Source organism: Mastomys coucha, unplaced genomic scaffold (genome assembly GCF_008632895.1).
Source record: "Mastomys coucha isolate ucsf_1 unplaced genomic scaffold, UCSF_Mcou_1 pScaffold4, whole genome shotgun sequence".
Taxonomy (NCBI): Eukaryota; Metazoa; Chordata; class Mammalia; order Rodentia; family Muridae; genus Mastomys; species Mastomys coucha.
The window spans coordinates 15,686,035-15,700,773 of record NW_022196910.1 but is presented as its reverse complement, the minus strand read 5'-3'; the positions used below and the strand labels follow the sequence as shown (position 1 = coordinate 15,700,773).

Sequence of the window (14,739 nt, the reverse complement as noted above, 5' to 3'; positions counted from 1 at the left end):
GGTGGTGGTGGTAGTGGTGGGAGGGGTTGGGAGGGGTTGAAGGGATAAGGGTGGAGTAAGGGTTAGAAGGGAGGTAGATTAAAAAAAAAACAAAAACCAAAACGTAGCTCAAAAAGTACACTGACACAACAGGAACATATTTTTCAAGAAGTGTTTATCATTTTATTTATCAGAAAAGACAACTGAGGCATTTCTAGATTTACAGTATGTTTGATATAAAAATAAGGATTTTTCCAAAATATATACTAAAAATACAAAGTGAAGGATCAAAAATAAAGAGGAAAATCATATTTCTGTCACCCAGAACAAGAGCTTGTGGTCTCCTCCAACTGCACACAGTGGTAGTGTTCTATGCCAGGAAAGACCAGATCCGACAGCTATAGAACCAATGAGGACGGGCTGGAAAATATGGGAATTGAAAAAGCACAGTGAAGTCTTAACTCAAGAGAGAGAGAGAGAGAGAGAGAAAACTATTGTTTTTTTTAAAAAAAGAAATGTATTTCACATTTAATAAATATAAGTGCTGGTAAGTATTGATGAAATAATTATTACTTATAGTAAGAGATGTTACTTATTAGATTATTATCTCAAGGCAGAGGCAGCATGACAGAGGAGATATCTTAACAGCACAACAAAGGTGGGCAAGAGTTCAGATAGGTAGTAGAGGTGCTCTTCCATGAGATACATGTGCAGAAAAATAATTACAAAGCAGTGGACTGCTTGCCAGCCCCTAAACTATGATTACAAAGAAGAACTGGGTCTAGAGAGGTAGCTCAGTGGTACAAGCACTTTCAGAGGACCCAGGGTTTAAAACCTATGCCCCACACAGCTGTTCACAACCATCCCTAACTCCAGTTCTAGGGGAGTCCTAACCTCTTCTGACCTCTGCAAGCACCAGGCACGCATGTGGTGCATACACATACACCCAGGCAAAATACTTATACATGTAAAATAAAAATCTAAAATAAAAAGCAAGAAATGTATACACCCAGGCAAACCACTAATACACGTAAAATAAAAATCTAAAATAAAAAGAAATGTATACACCCAGGCAAAAACACTCAAAAATGTAAAATAAAAATCTAAAATAAAAAGTAAGAAATGTATGCACCCAGGCAAAAATACTCATACATGTAAAATAAAAATCTAAAATAAAAAGAAAGGTATACATCCAGGCAAACCACTAATACATGTAAAATAAAAATCTAAAATAAAAAGTAAGAAATATATTGAAAACTATGTAGCAGAAGCATAGTAATGATGAAATATAAATTATCTATTTGCACCTGACTTGAATGAAAATCTAAGCTACCTATAAATAATGGGTATGGTCCAGAATCAAAAATTTTTGCAGTCTAGACAAACTAAGTAAGCAAAATTAATATACTTAAATTAAAGATAAGATGTAGATAAATGAAAGATAAACTATGATTTTTACATTAAGTTTGAAGAAAAACATATCTATTGCTACTGGTGATCAAAACATTAAAAGAAAAAAAAAACCTTTCAGTTTAAGCAGATAGCAGACATAGGTATTTTTAGTTAATAACTGCAAGTCTGGGAGCTATGGATGAAAAAGTACAAAAACCCAGTTTGAAAACCAAGTACCCAGAAATACCAGGAAACATTTTCAGGTTACCTGAGAGTGCCCTAAATGATGAATCTGAAACTGACTGGCCATTTTGCCAGGATATCCAGTGGTTGCAAACAAGTTTTCACTAATGGCAGACCACCTAAGAGAGGAAAGCATCACAGTAAGCACTGTCCTGCAGACAATAATGCTCTCAAGCAGGCTACGTGTGTAAAAGTAGCAATTCCACAGTCCTGAATTTGGTAGTTTGCCTCTCCTTGCAGACTCCCAGTTTATTTAGCCATGCGTACTTTCTCCTTCTGTATATTTATTGAATGCTAACTCTAAGTCCTGAACTATGTGGTAAAATCATGCAAGGTTAACATGGTCTCTATAGGTGGAGACACAAGGCATCTGTATGTAACATGGTCTCTACAGGTCGAGACACAAGGAATCTGCATGTAACATGGTCTCTACAGGTCGAGACACAAGGCATCTGCCATGTATGGAGGTTTTGTAGATCAAAACAGTTGAGCTGCCATGTGTGTGCTGAGATTAAACCTAGATCCTCTAGGGGAACAGCCAGTGTTCTTAACTGCTGAGCCACCTCTCCAACCCCATTTATGATATTTCTTTTAAATTCGTGTGATGCACTTGTTTTTAAGTCACTTGGGATTACATAACCACTTAGAACATCAAAGCCTCAGAACATCAAAACATCACTGCATTTTCCTAAGTCAGCGAGTGCTACTGGATGCCTGACAGATGACTAGTACTGCCAGTGTGGTGGTGAGGGCCTGAGAAAAAGAATCCTTTGACAATAAATTATCTGGTCTTAGACATTATTAACTGTTTAACAGCTCTTCTGTTCTTTGTCTATAGCAAATGAATCTCAGCTGTTCTACCAGTGTTCAGTTCTAGGGGCTGAGATATAACTGACATAAGGAAGCCATAGCAAACATGGGGGATCCTTTTTGTCCTCTGACTGCTCAGTGAGCCACATGTTCATGCAAATAAAAAACCCAAACATAACCAAATAACATGAAACTAGCATGTTAAGATATACACTAGTTAGCATGACTGTGTTTCGGATACAGTGATACTTGTGTGTACACATGGGTCTGTGTGCACTTGTACAGAGCACCACAGGGAAGGAGGCAGCACAACCCCTCCTGACCTTGAGGCAGACGGTTAGACTGGCTACACGGTTTCTATGAATTATAAACATTTTCTAAGTGGTTGCAAAATACATCTCTTGCTTGCCTAAAGCAAAAGACAAAGCAACTACTTAGTAGAAAAAACAAAATAACCCTTATAAAGCAGCCAGACAAAGGAGGAAAACCAATCCCCCAAACTCCAATGTAAAGAGAAGTTATTCTGTAGTAGAATGCCACCAAATCAAGGATTCAGCAACTCCAGCAGAAACAGTACATTACCTAAACAAGTGTGCTCGATCCATGTGAACAGGTCTTGTCTCTTGAGGATAACTAAAAAACAAGAGTTTGTATTTTGTAAAATATGTTAGAGTCAAGTAGACAAACTTGAATGATGGTTTTAAAGGTGTTTCTCTCTGGAGCCCAACACATTTAAGCTGTAACAAAATTCCAAGTGAGCACTGAATTGGAAATAGATAGCAAACAATGGACACGACTTAGAACCACTCTGGGGCACCACAGGGACAGCACTTTTCTCCTTTTTCCACAGGAGACACGGGTTTTCATTGGACATGGAGGCCTACATGTACAAGAATAGCTAAGTGGGTCATTTAACAACATATTTATGTACTATAACAGACAGACATACTAAATAACTACCTGGACCGAGTGATATCCCAAATAATCCAATCATTTCCTGCAACAGCACCAACTTTGAAGGTGTTTTTCAAGCACCAGTGTGCTGACATTAATGGTGTCTGTTCTGACTGAAGAGATAAAATTGCCTGTTGGGCCATTAGATCATAAAACCGGATCGTTCCATTCTTCTCTGCAACCATTAGCTGTAATACAGGGTGAAAAAAGAAAATTCTACATGTATCTTATTAGCTAAATTTGAGGAAGAAGCAGATTCAATGTCATAAAAGATATTTAAACATATGTCACACACACACACACACACACACATATATACATATCACAAAACAGAAGCCAAATGCATAGGAAATGAAGTAATGTAAGTATCAGAGGTACCTACAGGCTTGTTGTACAAGCACCTAGGAAATACTGAACTCTTAAGAAAGAGTGGCTATTATTAGTAACTCAGTATTTCCTTGTTATAAGACTCTAGTAATTGAAAAGTTTCCAATTTTAGATGTTTAATAAATTGTTATCAATATATGATATAACCAAATGTGTAAATTTATACAATAAGTCCCAATCTTAAAAAAATTACAATATGAAAGTTGTTTCTTAGATTTATGAAAGCATGCCATAGAATATCATCCATAATGGACAAGATTTCTCCAACCATGCTGGACAGGGCATTAGTAGTTAGTATCCAAAGAATGTGCTTTATGTACTGTGTAAAGTTCCTTCTTTCTGAGAATTTTATGTTTAATTTTGCTGATTTAAAGTATGGACATTCTGGAAGTGTGAGGTAGCAGCGATGGAGTGGAAAGAGTGGGGACTGGCATCAGAAACCTAAGTTCTAATATTTAATGTGTTCAATGGCTTAGAGTTTGCTTTTTAATTATTTACAAGAGGGAAAACAAATCACAGACAGAATGTACAAAGACACACACACACACACACACACACACACACACACACACACACACGCGCGAGCGCGCACATGCATATACATGTATATATCAGGACTAGTTTCAAGAAATAGGCAATCAGCAATGTGAAAACTGTCTCCATTTAAGAATTAAGGGGAAACATTCTCTAATGCATTGGTGGTAATTTGAGAGTGTAATAATTAACTGAAATTATGGAGTTAGATTATTATTATGAAGTACAGGCAAAGTTAAAAGAGGGATGACCCTATTAACCTATGCCTCATGTATATATACACCAATATAAAAGTTAAAATCTAGGATCTGAACCTTAGAGAAAATACAGGAATCAGTCTGACTTATTTACTTTGCATAGGTTTCAATTTCCATCTACTGACCTGCAAATGTTATGACTTAATTGTTTTCTATAGCTAAATGCTAAAATCCAATTGTGTGCATATATATACAATATTTCCTTTATCTATTGATGGACATCTAGATTATTTGTTAGCTATTCTGAATAGTGTAGCAGTAATCATTAGACACATCTATGAACACACGCACACACATGTGCACACACACACACACACACACACACACACACACACACTCGTCATGAAACTCAAAATGGGACAACGAGAAGTGCACAAGAAAAGGTATTCTATTATCAGAGGGCAATAAAATACGTGTGGCATGAAGGAACGATTCCTATCCTGGAGGACAGGAAGGGGACAATAAGAAGGCAGGAAGTCAGTGGAAGGGCAGAGGGATACAGTAATTAATAAGAACAAAATATGACACCCATAATGAAAGAAAGTCAAAACAACAAAAAAGGAAAATATATCCAAACATTTAGAAATAAAAGGTAGAAAACAGATAGCTTAAATTTAAAGAGAAGTTGTCATAATATAATTGTTAAGAGAAAAGGCTTTAACACTGTATATTTGGTAGACAGAATCAATAAACTCTATCTTTTGTGCAAAATTGAGGGCAGAATGGTGAAATGAAAAAGCACGAGGATGTTGGAGGTCTATGAGACTCAGGTGTCTGGGGGGGGAGCATGGCTGCAGGAAATGCCACAAGATTCTGAGGTGCACACAGCATTCACACTCTGTGAAACACACGGGCAAAAACCCTGTTGAAATTTTCTAATTATAATTTTGTTTTTGAGATTTCTATGTATGTATAATAAAATATAATCATACCCAGGGGGGGGGGAAAAAAAACCCTGTTGAATGGCTCCTGTTTTTATCATGAATTACGGCTAGATGGTATTTAAAAACCTATCAGCACTTTAGGAAGCTTTAATTTGAGTGCCACTAGTATAGGACACATGTGCCTTACAACACTGAAACTTCTTGTTTATATATGGCTCATATGCATGGATTTAACTTCTTTTTTTTTTGTTTTATAAATTGCATACTGCTAACTAGATTGAAAATCAATTTTTAGTCTGTAATCTGACAAAGGTCAGGAAAAGCACTCTGTGAATAGGAATGATGGTTGCAAAAAGTTAATAGTTTTAGAGAAACTATTAAAGTATTTATTTCTATAAAAACTCAAATGCAATTGTACTAATTTGTGTCTGAGGTAGAAAGTCATTGGTTCTTTCCTTTATGGGTATGGGTATTATACCTGTGTGTCTTTTAAACTTGATAAAGGAAATTTAAGTTACAAATAATAACCTTGAAAGTTTCCTCAGGATGCCAGCATACACTCATTCCAGGAGAATGAAGAAGAAAATGAGCTGTCTGCTTTCCTTCCAAGTTCCAAATCCTAATTAAAAAAAGAGTATGATGTTAAATATTCTTGATGCATCACTACCAAATAAAATAAATGAAACTCTGACAAATGTATTTAAAGTCATTAATTACATATTATTACATATATTTGTATCTGATAAACATCATTGAGAAAAAAAACTGTTGTTGGAAAATATAAAAGTAGCATACAGAATTTAAGTTTTACCATGCTTAATTATGGGAACAAAGTCATATATTTTCTAATTAATCCAATATAGTAACATATTGCTTAATTATTTATATATTCATTGTAAGCAAAATCAATGTTTCTAGACTATTAATCAGGTTGCAAGCCTACTTAAGTCATTTCAATTAACAATTATTCCTATTAAAGGTATATACTCTCCCTCTGTTCTCTCTCTCTCTCTCTCTCTCTCTCTCTCTCTCTCTCTCTCTCTCTCTCTCTCTCTCTCTCTCTCTCCCCATACTAGCCTTTATATTTTCAAAGTAACACATGAAGAAGCAAATGTGAAGTGACAGACATTTAGTAGGATAGTCATTTTCCACAATGCTTATTCTTTCTACTTTTGGGTATGTCCTATCTCACACAATTTCTCATCTGGCTGACTTCTCTAGTGTTTCCTCCCTAGATGGCCATGCTTAACAGTAGCCAGATTAAGATAGACTAAAGAAGCAAGCATTTAGTTCTGTACTATCTATCAATAAGCATCAACTTACTCACAAATATAGGACTCTTCATCTCAATGGCTTTTAGTCTCCAAAATCTCAGGCATGGCACTTGGATGTGAAAGTACTATCCCGGGGAACTATGCTTTTTGGCTAGCTCATGATTCTCACTCAGCCACTGTTACATTGTGCTGAGTGGAGTTTGCATGGCAGGAAACAGAGGTTCCATGACTGATAGGTAATACAGTGCCTTTAGCATTTTGGTCCTTAAGTGAATACATTCAAAGCTGAGGTGTGCAGCTCAGTGGAGTGTGTTTAGCATACATGAGGTTCTGGGCTCCATCCTCAGCAATCTCCTAACAGTAATCAAATGCAGTCATGAGGATTTCTCCTTTTTCTTGTAGGTTTTATAGTTCTTGATAGGACTGTAAAGAAGTTTTAAAAGTTAAAGTAGGCAAAGTTTTTTTCTAAAAAGTATAGGATGTCAAATTTGACATATCATAATCATAGTTGAAGTAGCAGACATATGTCTGAGGATCAGCTACTTGATTTAATGCTAGAATCATACCTTTTACCAAAAGACACTTTTCCCTATATAAAGGAGACAGTTAGGGTTTAATTGAAGAAGCAAATCACTAAGGGTTTATGCTCTTGTCCTTCAGTCCCTAGAACGAGATTAGACATGAATTAAGGCAACTGAACCTACTTTCTGCTGCCATTTCCATAATGAAGTATTGGGCTAGCATGAATCTTATCACTATTGGGAACAGAATTTGTCTTCTCAGTTCAATGGCTCTCATGGGGCGCGGGGGGGTTGTGTAAAATACCCATTCTTTTGATTGTATTTTAAAATGAATTTGATTTTTTGCTGGCTATTATATAAAATTGAACAAATATACTCCAATATTTTCATGGTTCTTTCCCCTCTTTCAAATCCAGAAGACAAAGAGGTGAAAAAAATAGTGACATAGTTATGAAAACAAGCCAGTTAACTAAGTATATTGTGGTCTAATGAACCAAATTTTGGTCTAATTTAAGCAGTATTTTATCCTGATCAGAACCTGACGATCCTTTAAAAAGAGAGAGCTAGTTCACACATGAGGAGGGTCATGTGGATTAGATTTCAGAGGACTAGGGTACAGTGATTTATGGTTTGTAATTATACACTGATTCAATAATTTCCAACTGTTACATAATCTCAGTACTAAGTATGCAAAATATAACAAATTGGACTAAAATAAGCTATCCTAACAAAATTAGCTGCAGATGGTACAATTTAAGTTGTTATGTCTTATTTCCCTTTTTGATAAATTCCATAATTAAGCCCTCTGAAATCTTTTTGTGAAGTTCAACGTATTTTCTATCTTTAAGTGCATCTGATGAAGTCACACTTCTTTTCCTGTTTTTGAAGTAGACCATACACGCAAACGGTGCTTGAATCTTAGTACACAAAGTAGAGTCCTTCCTCAGGAAGAGCAGCCAGAGCTGGAGCACTCCCCCAGCACCAATGTAGTCACCCTTGCTCTGTGCCCTCACTCTGACGAAAGCTGAGGTGTCACTACTGGGATTTCTAAGGAGGTAGCTTAGATGTCAGTAACAAACGAAGTCACATAGCATGTACCTCTTCTGTTCTGGCTTCTTTCACTCACCTTCAGGTTGTGCAAAAATGTCTAACAAAATTGTATAATGTTCTAGTCTCTCCACTCTAGAACGGTCAGTAGCTTCCACAACAGATACGTACATTGTCCTCAAGGCTTTAGCAATAACGTCACTTCTTGCACATGTCTGCCTTAGTGAGTACACACAATGGCTCCCACACATCTCTACTATCTGCTCAGAACATAGCCAGGCATGGGACAGGTGGATCACAGCTTACAAATGTATTTAACTTTGGCAAGACAGACATTTGTCAAGGTGTTTTCCAAATTAGCTGTACTATATTTTCTTCTTTTTAATTACTACTGTAAAAAGGTGAAACATTTATCTTATATTCTAATAAAAACAGTCACTTGACTGAATGTCAAAAGCTGAAGTTTTCAAGATGACCCTATTTTGTAAGATAAATTTCATTCTAAGATTGTTTTCCCCTCAAATTGTGTCTTTCTATGTGGATATGCACATGTTATATGCAGGTGCCTGCAGAGGCCAGGGATACCAGATTTCTCCAGAGCTAGAGTTATAGGTAGTTTTGAGCATCTTGAAGTGGGTGCTAAGAAACGAACCTGTTCTGTCCAAGGATGTTCCTCTACAGGGGCATTATGCACTCTTAACCATCTCTCTAGGCCTAAGGTAGAGTTCTTAAATCACTACTCTTCACCCTTTTGCATTTGGGTTATTTTCTTGATCTATGCAGAGATACATTTACACAAAATTTAAAACTTAGTTAACCTGGTTGGTTGTCAATTTGACACAAGCTAGATTTATTTGGGAAGAAAAGCCTCAATTAAGGACATGCCTCCATCCAGACTGGCAAGTCTATGGTAATTTTTTTTTTTTTAGTAATGATTGATGTGTGTGGGCCCACCTGTTGTGAGTTGGATAAGAAAGCATACTAAGCAAGCCATGGAGAGCAAGGCAGTAAACACCTTTCCTCCATGGCTTCTGCTTTTGTTTCCAACTTGAGTTCCTACCCTGACTTTCTTAATGATGGCGTATAATCCAAGAGTTATAAGCCTTTTTTCCCACAAGTTGCTTCTGGCCATGGTGTCACCACAACAGAAATCCTTACTAAGATAGTGGTAGCACAATATGCATCTGATTCCTTATGATGAATTCTTCCTATGAAATCTTAAAAAGAGAAAGCTGTTTCCTATTGTGCTCTCACGTACAATTCTTATATGCTTACCAAGATGGAAGATGAGTGCTCTGCCTAGTTTAATAATTATATAAATCGACAAAATATGAACAGGAAGAAGCTATGTAAATGAAATTAAGTTGATGGTAAGTAACTAAAACTTAAAAAACAATAACCCTAAATTAGGTCCGTGAGAAAAATTAATCAAATATTAACCTCTTCTGAACTGTCTGTTAACCATGCTGCTTACACTGTAATATTTTATTATGATAGTAGCTCATAAAATGAAGGAGAGAGACAGAGAGAGACAGAGACAAAGACAGAGAGAGAATATGAGAAAGTGCATGTAAGAGCACGGATGTGCTAATGGCCATCAATGGATTAATAAGCTGAGAAAAAAACTTTGCCCTACTATCAAAACCTTGGCAAATGAATTTTCATATGCATACTGGGCGTTAAAATAAGTGGTGGGCATGTTTCAGATAGTTTTATAGCTTTCTGCTTTTCTAAAAGAAATCCTAGTCTAGTTCACGTCAGATAGGAGGGCTTCCTATAAAAAAACAAAAAGACACTGAAAGCTGGAAATTCAGATATTAATAATCCCAAACTTATTTGTCAACAAATGTGTTAATAATATTAAAAAAAAAAAACCACCTGGTATAGTAGAGACTGAGAAACCTGTAGTCAGGGAGCCCCCCCTCTGTGGCAGAGTGCTTGTTTATCATGTCTAAGGGCTTGGGTTAGAGACCCAGCATCTCAAAGGGAAAACAAACAAACAAACAAACATAAACAGCACTATAAGTACACATAATCAAATGCATGGAAAGAAACAGGCAGTTTATAAAGCACAGGCTAGAACCTATCAGGTTCATTTACTGGGGCAAAAAGCCAAGAGTTATATGAAATGGACATGTGTATATGTGTAAATGCTTGCAGCTGAATTTAGAGGTAAAGGTTTTAAGGTCTAAAAGAAGCCTATCTGTAATGAACCAAAGGCACCAGAGAACTGGATGATATAGTGCCATTCTCAAAGAAAAGGCAACAGCAGTTCACACCCAGTGTGAATTATAACAAAGAACTTCCCATGCCAATACCTTTAATCCATGAATTACAACAAGAGATTCCCATTCCAATACCATCCATGAAATATAACAAGGAATTCCCATGCCAATACCATCCATAAATTATAACAAGGAACTTCCCATGCCAATAGCTTTTTTTTTTATTAGATGTTTTCTTTATTTACAATATCTCCTTTCCCAGGTTCCCCTCCAAAAGAAAAAATAAAAATAAAATAAAATAAGAAAATAAAATAAAAAACCCAAAATTAAAACAATCCCGTTCTCCTTCCTTATCACCATCACCCCGCCCTCTCCCGCTTCCTGGCCCTGGCATTCCCCTGCACTGGGGCATAGAACCTTCACAGGGCCAAGGGCCTCTCCTCCCATTGATGACCAGCTTGGCCATCCTCTGCTATACACATGCTGCTGGAGCCATGAGTCCCCCCCATGTGTACTCTTTGGTTGGAGTTTTAGTCCCTGGGAGCTCTGAGGGTACTAGTTAGTTCATATTGTTGTTTGTGTTGTTGTTTCAAACCCTTCAGCTCCTTGGGTCCTTTCTCTAGCTTCTTCATTGGGGATCTTGTGCTCAGTCCAATGGATGGCTGTGAGCCTCTACTTCTGTATTAGTCGGGTACTGTCAGAGCCTTTCAGGAGATAGCTTTAATCCATGACTTACAACAAGGAATTCCCATGCCAATACCATCCATGAATTACAAGGGGTTCCCATGCCAATAACATCCATGAATTATAACAAGAAACTTCCTATGCCAATACCATCCTGAAAACAATTTAGATTTAGCTGTAACATGGAGGAACCAAAACTTCATCTAAATATATGAATTATACTTACTTTAATTTTATAGGGTCTTGCTGAAATCATTTCAGGTTGAGTGCTTTTCAGCAGACTATTAACTGCTTTACCATATAGTATTAAAATGCAATTGTCATACGATTAATTAATTAAAAGATCCCACAAAGTGTGTGCTGGCATAGGAGATACCATAGATATTTTCAAGGGTTATTTCAACTGACAATCAGTGGCAGACACTTTGAGAACTCAAGAGGGAATTTCCTGCGTAATACACTGTTATTTTTATTTGTTTATTGTCTATTTGAGTTGGTAGCTCATTGTCTGCTAGAAAGTGTGCTACAGAAGGACATTTTTGCTAGCAAATGTTTTTAAACAATAGACAAAAGGAATGGATGACATTAAGCGACACATCTGTATCCACTTGGCACTCCCTAATGGGTAAAGCCAAAATACAAACCTCAGTACTTCTAAAAGACACAACTAGATCACATGAACTGGCGTGCTGATTAATTAAGTACTGGAGAACAGAAGGAACAGTGCAGAGCTGTAGCTGAAGGATGAGAAGGCACTTTTATAATGCCCTTGTGCTGACAACAGTTTTCACTGACTTTGTTGTGACAGCAAAATGAGGACTTCCCTTCTGATGTTAGCTGATTACAGAAAGCAGTGCAATATTCTTTACTGAGGACACATTAGGAAAGGAGAGTGAGTCAAAAGGACTTAGTGTTAACATAGGAGAGGGTATTGGCACCTCAGGGCCAGAGGTGGCGCTCTCTAACAGAAAGCCCAAACCCAGGAATTAAACTTATCAAATCTTGAAGACATATATTGTCAGTGGTGTACAGTTAGTTTCTATAGCTTAGACTGTAGGAAACTTTGACAGCCTTAAAAGTAGAGACAATTCAATAGAATGATAATCTGAAGCAAGAAGTTTGCAAAGGAATGCCAATATATGCCAGATTTTCAAATAGATTCTGAAGTTAACATTGGAATGGAGTATTATCTTTTTTAAATACTGAGGTCTACTTAGCAAGCAGTAGCAATAACTTTAATATACTAGCAATATTAATGATAGAAATGGGTTTTTAATCAGAGTAATTAGAATTAAAACCAAGAATTACCTATGTTTGCTTTCTCTTTAATTAGCATTAATTCACTCACTGAATTAATAAAGGTATATAAATATGATCCACTTTGTAGTATATTTCCTGAATTATGTAGCCATAACATAATAATGAATAATATATTATTCTGATTTTATTCTATGCTTTGAATTATTTAGGCATTGGGTATGTGGTCTTCAATGCTGATTATTCTTAAAGAAAAATTGCATTGGCCTATCTTCAGAAAGATCTCAGTTTCCACTTTGCTACTTCCATCAAGGGCTATTTAAAAGTATTTCACATATTTTATGGTTCCAAGTGGAGAAGGAGGAGAGAAACTCCATCTTAATGACAGATCCTAAGAGACTTTCAAATGCACGTAAACAGACTGTCAAGAAGTTGCTAGCATATGATACGCAGAAGTGAGATTTTCTTTTTTCTTGGAACATTCATTTGAAAGATTATATTACTGGCTCAGTGAATAGCTTAAGTCATCAGTTAGTATTCCTAGCCAGTTACATGGTTATACTTGTCAAAACAAACCCCAAAGCATACAACATCCACAAAGGGGCTAGAGGTGGCCCAGAGGTGAGAGGCCTGCTGAGGACCTGAGCTCAGTTCTCAGCTTCCCTATCAGGCGGTTCACAGTTCCCTGCAACTGCAGTTCCAGGAACCAAATGCCACCTCCTGGACTCTTCAGGTACTGCACTCACATGCACAACTACCCCACTTCACATATACCAAAGATAAAAATAATATAAAATTTAAAATGAATCTTATCTCTTTGAGAAAAAGTTGCATACTGTCCTTCTCCCAGTCCTAACCAGAACATGAGATCTATAATATCTCATATTTTATAGAGAATGTGGATGATATATTACATGTCTCATATACATTAGTCTTAAACTAAGAGTCTCCTGGTTTGCAGAAGTCAAATTTTCCTTCATTGTAAAATTTTATCCAATATTTTTAAGGCTGCGAGGAGATTTCCTTCTGATAGCTTTTAAAATTACAGTGAATACTGAGTCTACTTCTTTTGTATCCCCAAAAGTACTAAGTGTTAGGTATACTAACATGTTTAATAAATATATGTTGATCTGACGTGTTCTTACAGAATGATACTGTTTCTAATATTTAAGAACATTTGTGACTTGGCACTGACTAGGAATAGGGTGTTTTGTATTGATGAATTTATAAAATCATAAGCTTAACCTATTAATCACTTAAACAAAGGCTGGAGTGATGGTTCCCCAGTTAAGAGCACCTGCTGTTGGTGCACAAGACTAGAGTTTTGTCCCTAGCACTCAGGCTGGGCTGCTCACAATCACCTGTAACTCAAGCTTCAGGGGATCTGACATCCTCTCCTGCCCTTCATGCCTATCCAAATATATGTAGAATATAATTACACATAAGTAAAACACTTCAAAAATATTTAAAATAAAACAATGAAAAACAGTTAAATATGTGGTTGAAGAAATGGCTTTGCTCTTAAGAGCAATGGCTGCAAAGGTCTAGCAATGTCTGCAACATGGGGCACTCAGGTACAATGAGGTCTACTGTTTTCTTTGTTGAGAAAGGTCTTGGTATGCTGTCTTGGCTAGCCTGGTACTCAAGTAGCTCTTGGAGGTTTCAAACTCAGTCTCTCAATTAGCCAATACAGGCATGTGCCATCACACCTAGATTTTCATTTTTTTTTTTTTTTTGTCGTAAGTTTTATAAAGTTCAGTTTATTTAAAGGACTTGGATTCAAGTTTGTTCTACCTTTTGAGAATCTCTTTCTCCAGGGACTAAAACACCAACCAAAGAGTACACATGGGGGGACTAATGGCTCCAGCAGCATGCATATAGCAGAGGATGGCCAAGCCGGTCATCAATGGAAGGAGAGGCCCTTGGCCCTGTGAAGGTTCTATGTCCCAGTGTAGGGGAATGCCAGGGCCAGGAAGCAGGAGGGGGTAGGGTGGGAAGCAGGGGGAGGGGGGAGGGAATAAGGGATTGTCTTAGTTTTAGTTTTTGTTTATTTTATTTTATTTTATTTTTTTTGGAGGGGAACCTAGGAAAGGAGATATTGTAAATAAAACATCTAATAAAAAAACAAAAAGAATTTCTTCCTTCCATAAGGTGGTGGTAATAAAATATGAGGGGTCTTTAAATTTCTTTTAATAGATAAAAAATTGTCAATTCTTGCCAGGCAGGTGGCACACACCTTTAATCCCAGCACTTGGGAGGCAGAGGCAGGCAGATTTCTGAGTTTGAGGCCA

The 14,739-nt window shown here is 36.8% G+C and overlaps 1 protein-coding gene across 4 annotated transcripts in view; it reads right to left on the bottom strand.

Moving 5' to 3' along the window:
* Positions 1-137: 137 nt before the first annotated feature.
* The window catches only part of Nup37 (nucleoporin 37), a 31,696-nt gene continuing 17,094 nt past the window's right edge, over positions 138-14,739 (bottom strand). For all 4 annotated transcript variants that reach the window (XM_031349652.1, XM_031349654.1, XM_031349653.1 and 1 more), the window contains exons 6-10: positions 5,969-6,059; positions 3,385-3,566; positions 3,007-3,057; positions 1,640-1,733; positions 138-399 (exon numbers count right to left, since the gene is read on the bottom strand). In XM_031349652.1, the coding sequence (XP_031205512.1) occupies positions 286-399; positions 1,640-1,733; positions 3,007-3,057; positions 3,385-3,566; positions 5,969-6,059 (532 nt within the window). In that variant the 3' untranslated portion in view covers positions 138-285. The remainder of the gene's footprint in view (positions 400-1,639; positions 1,734-3,006; positions 3,058-3,384; positions 3,567-5,968; positions 6,060-14,739) is intronic.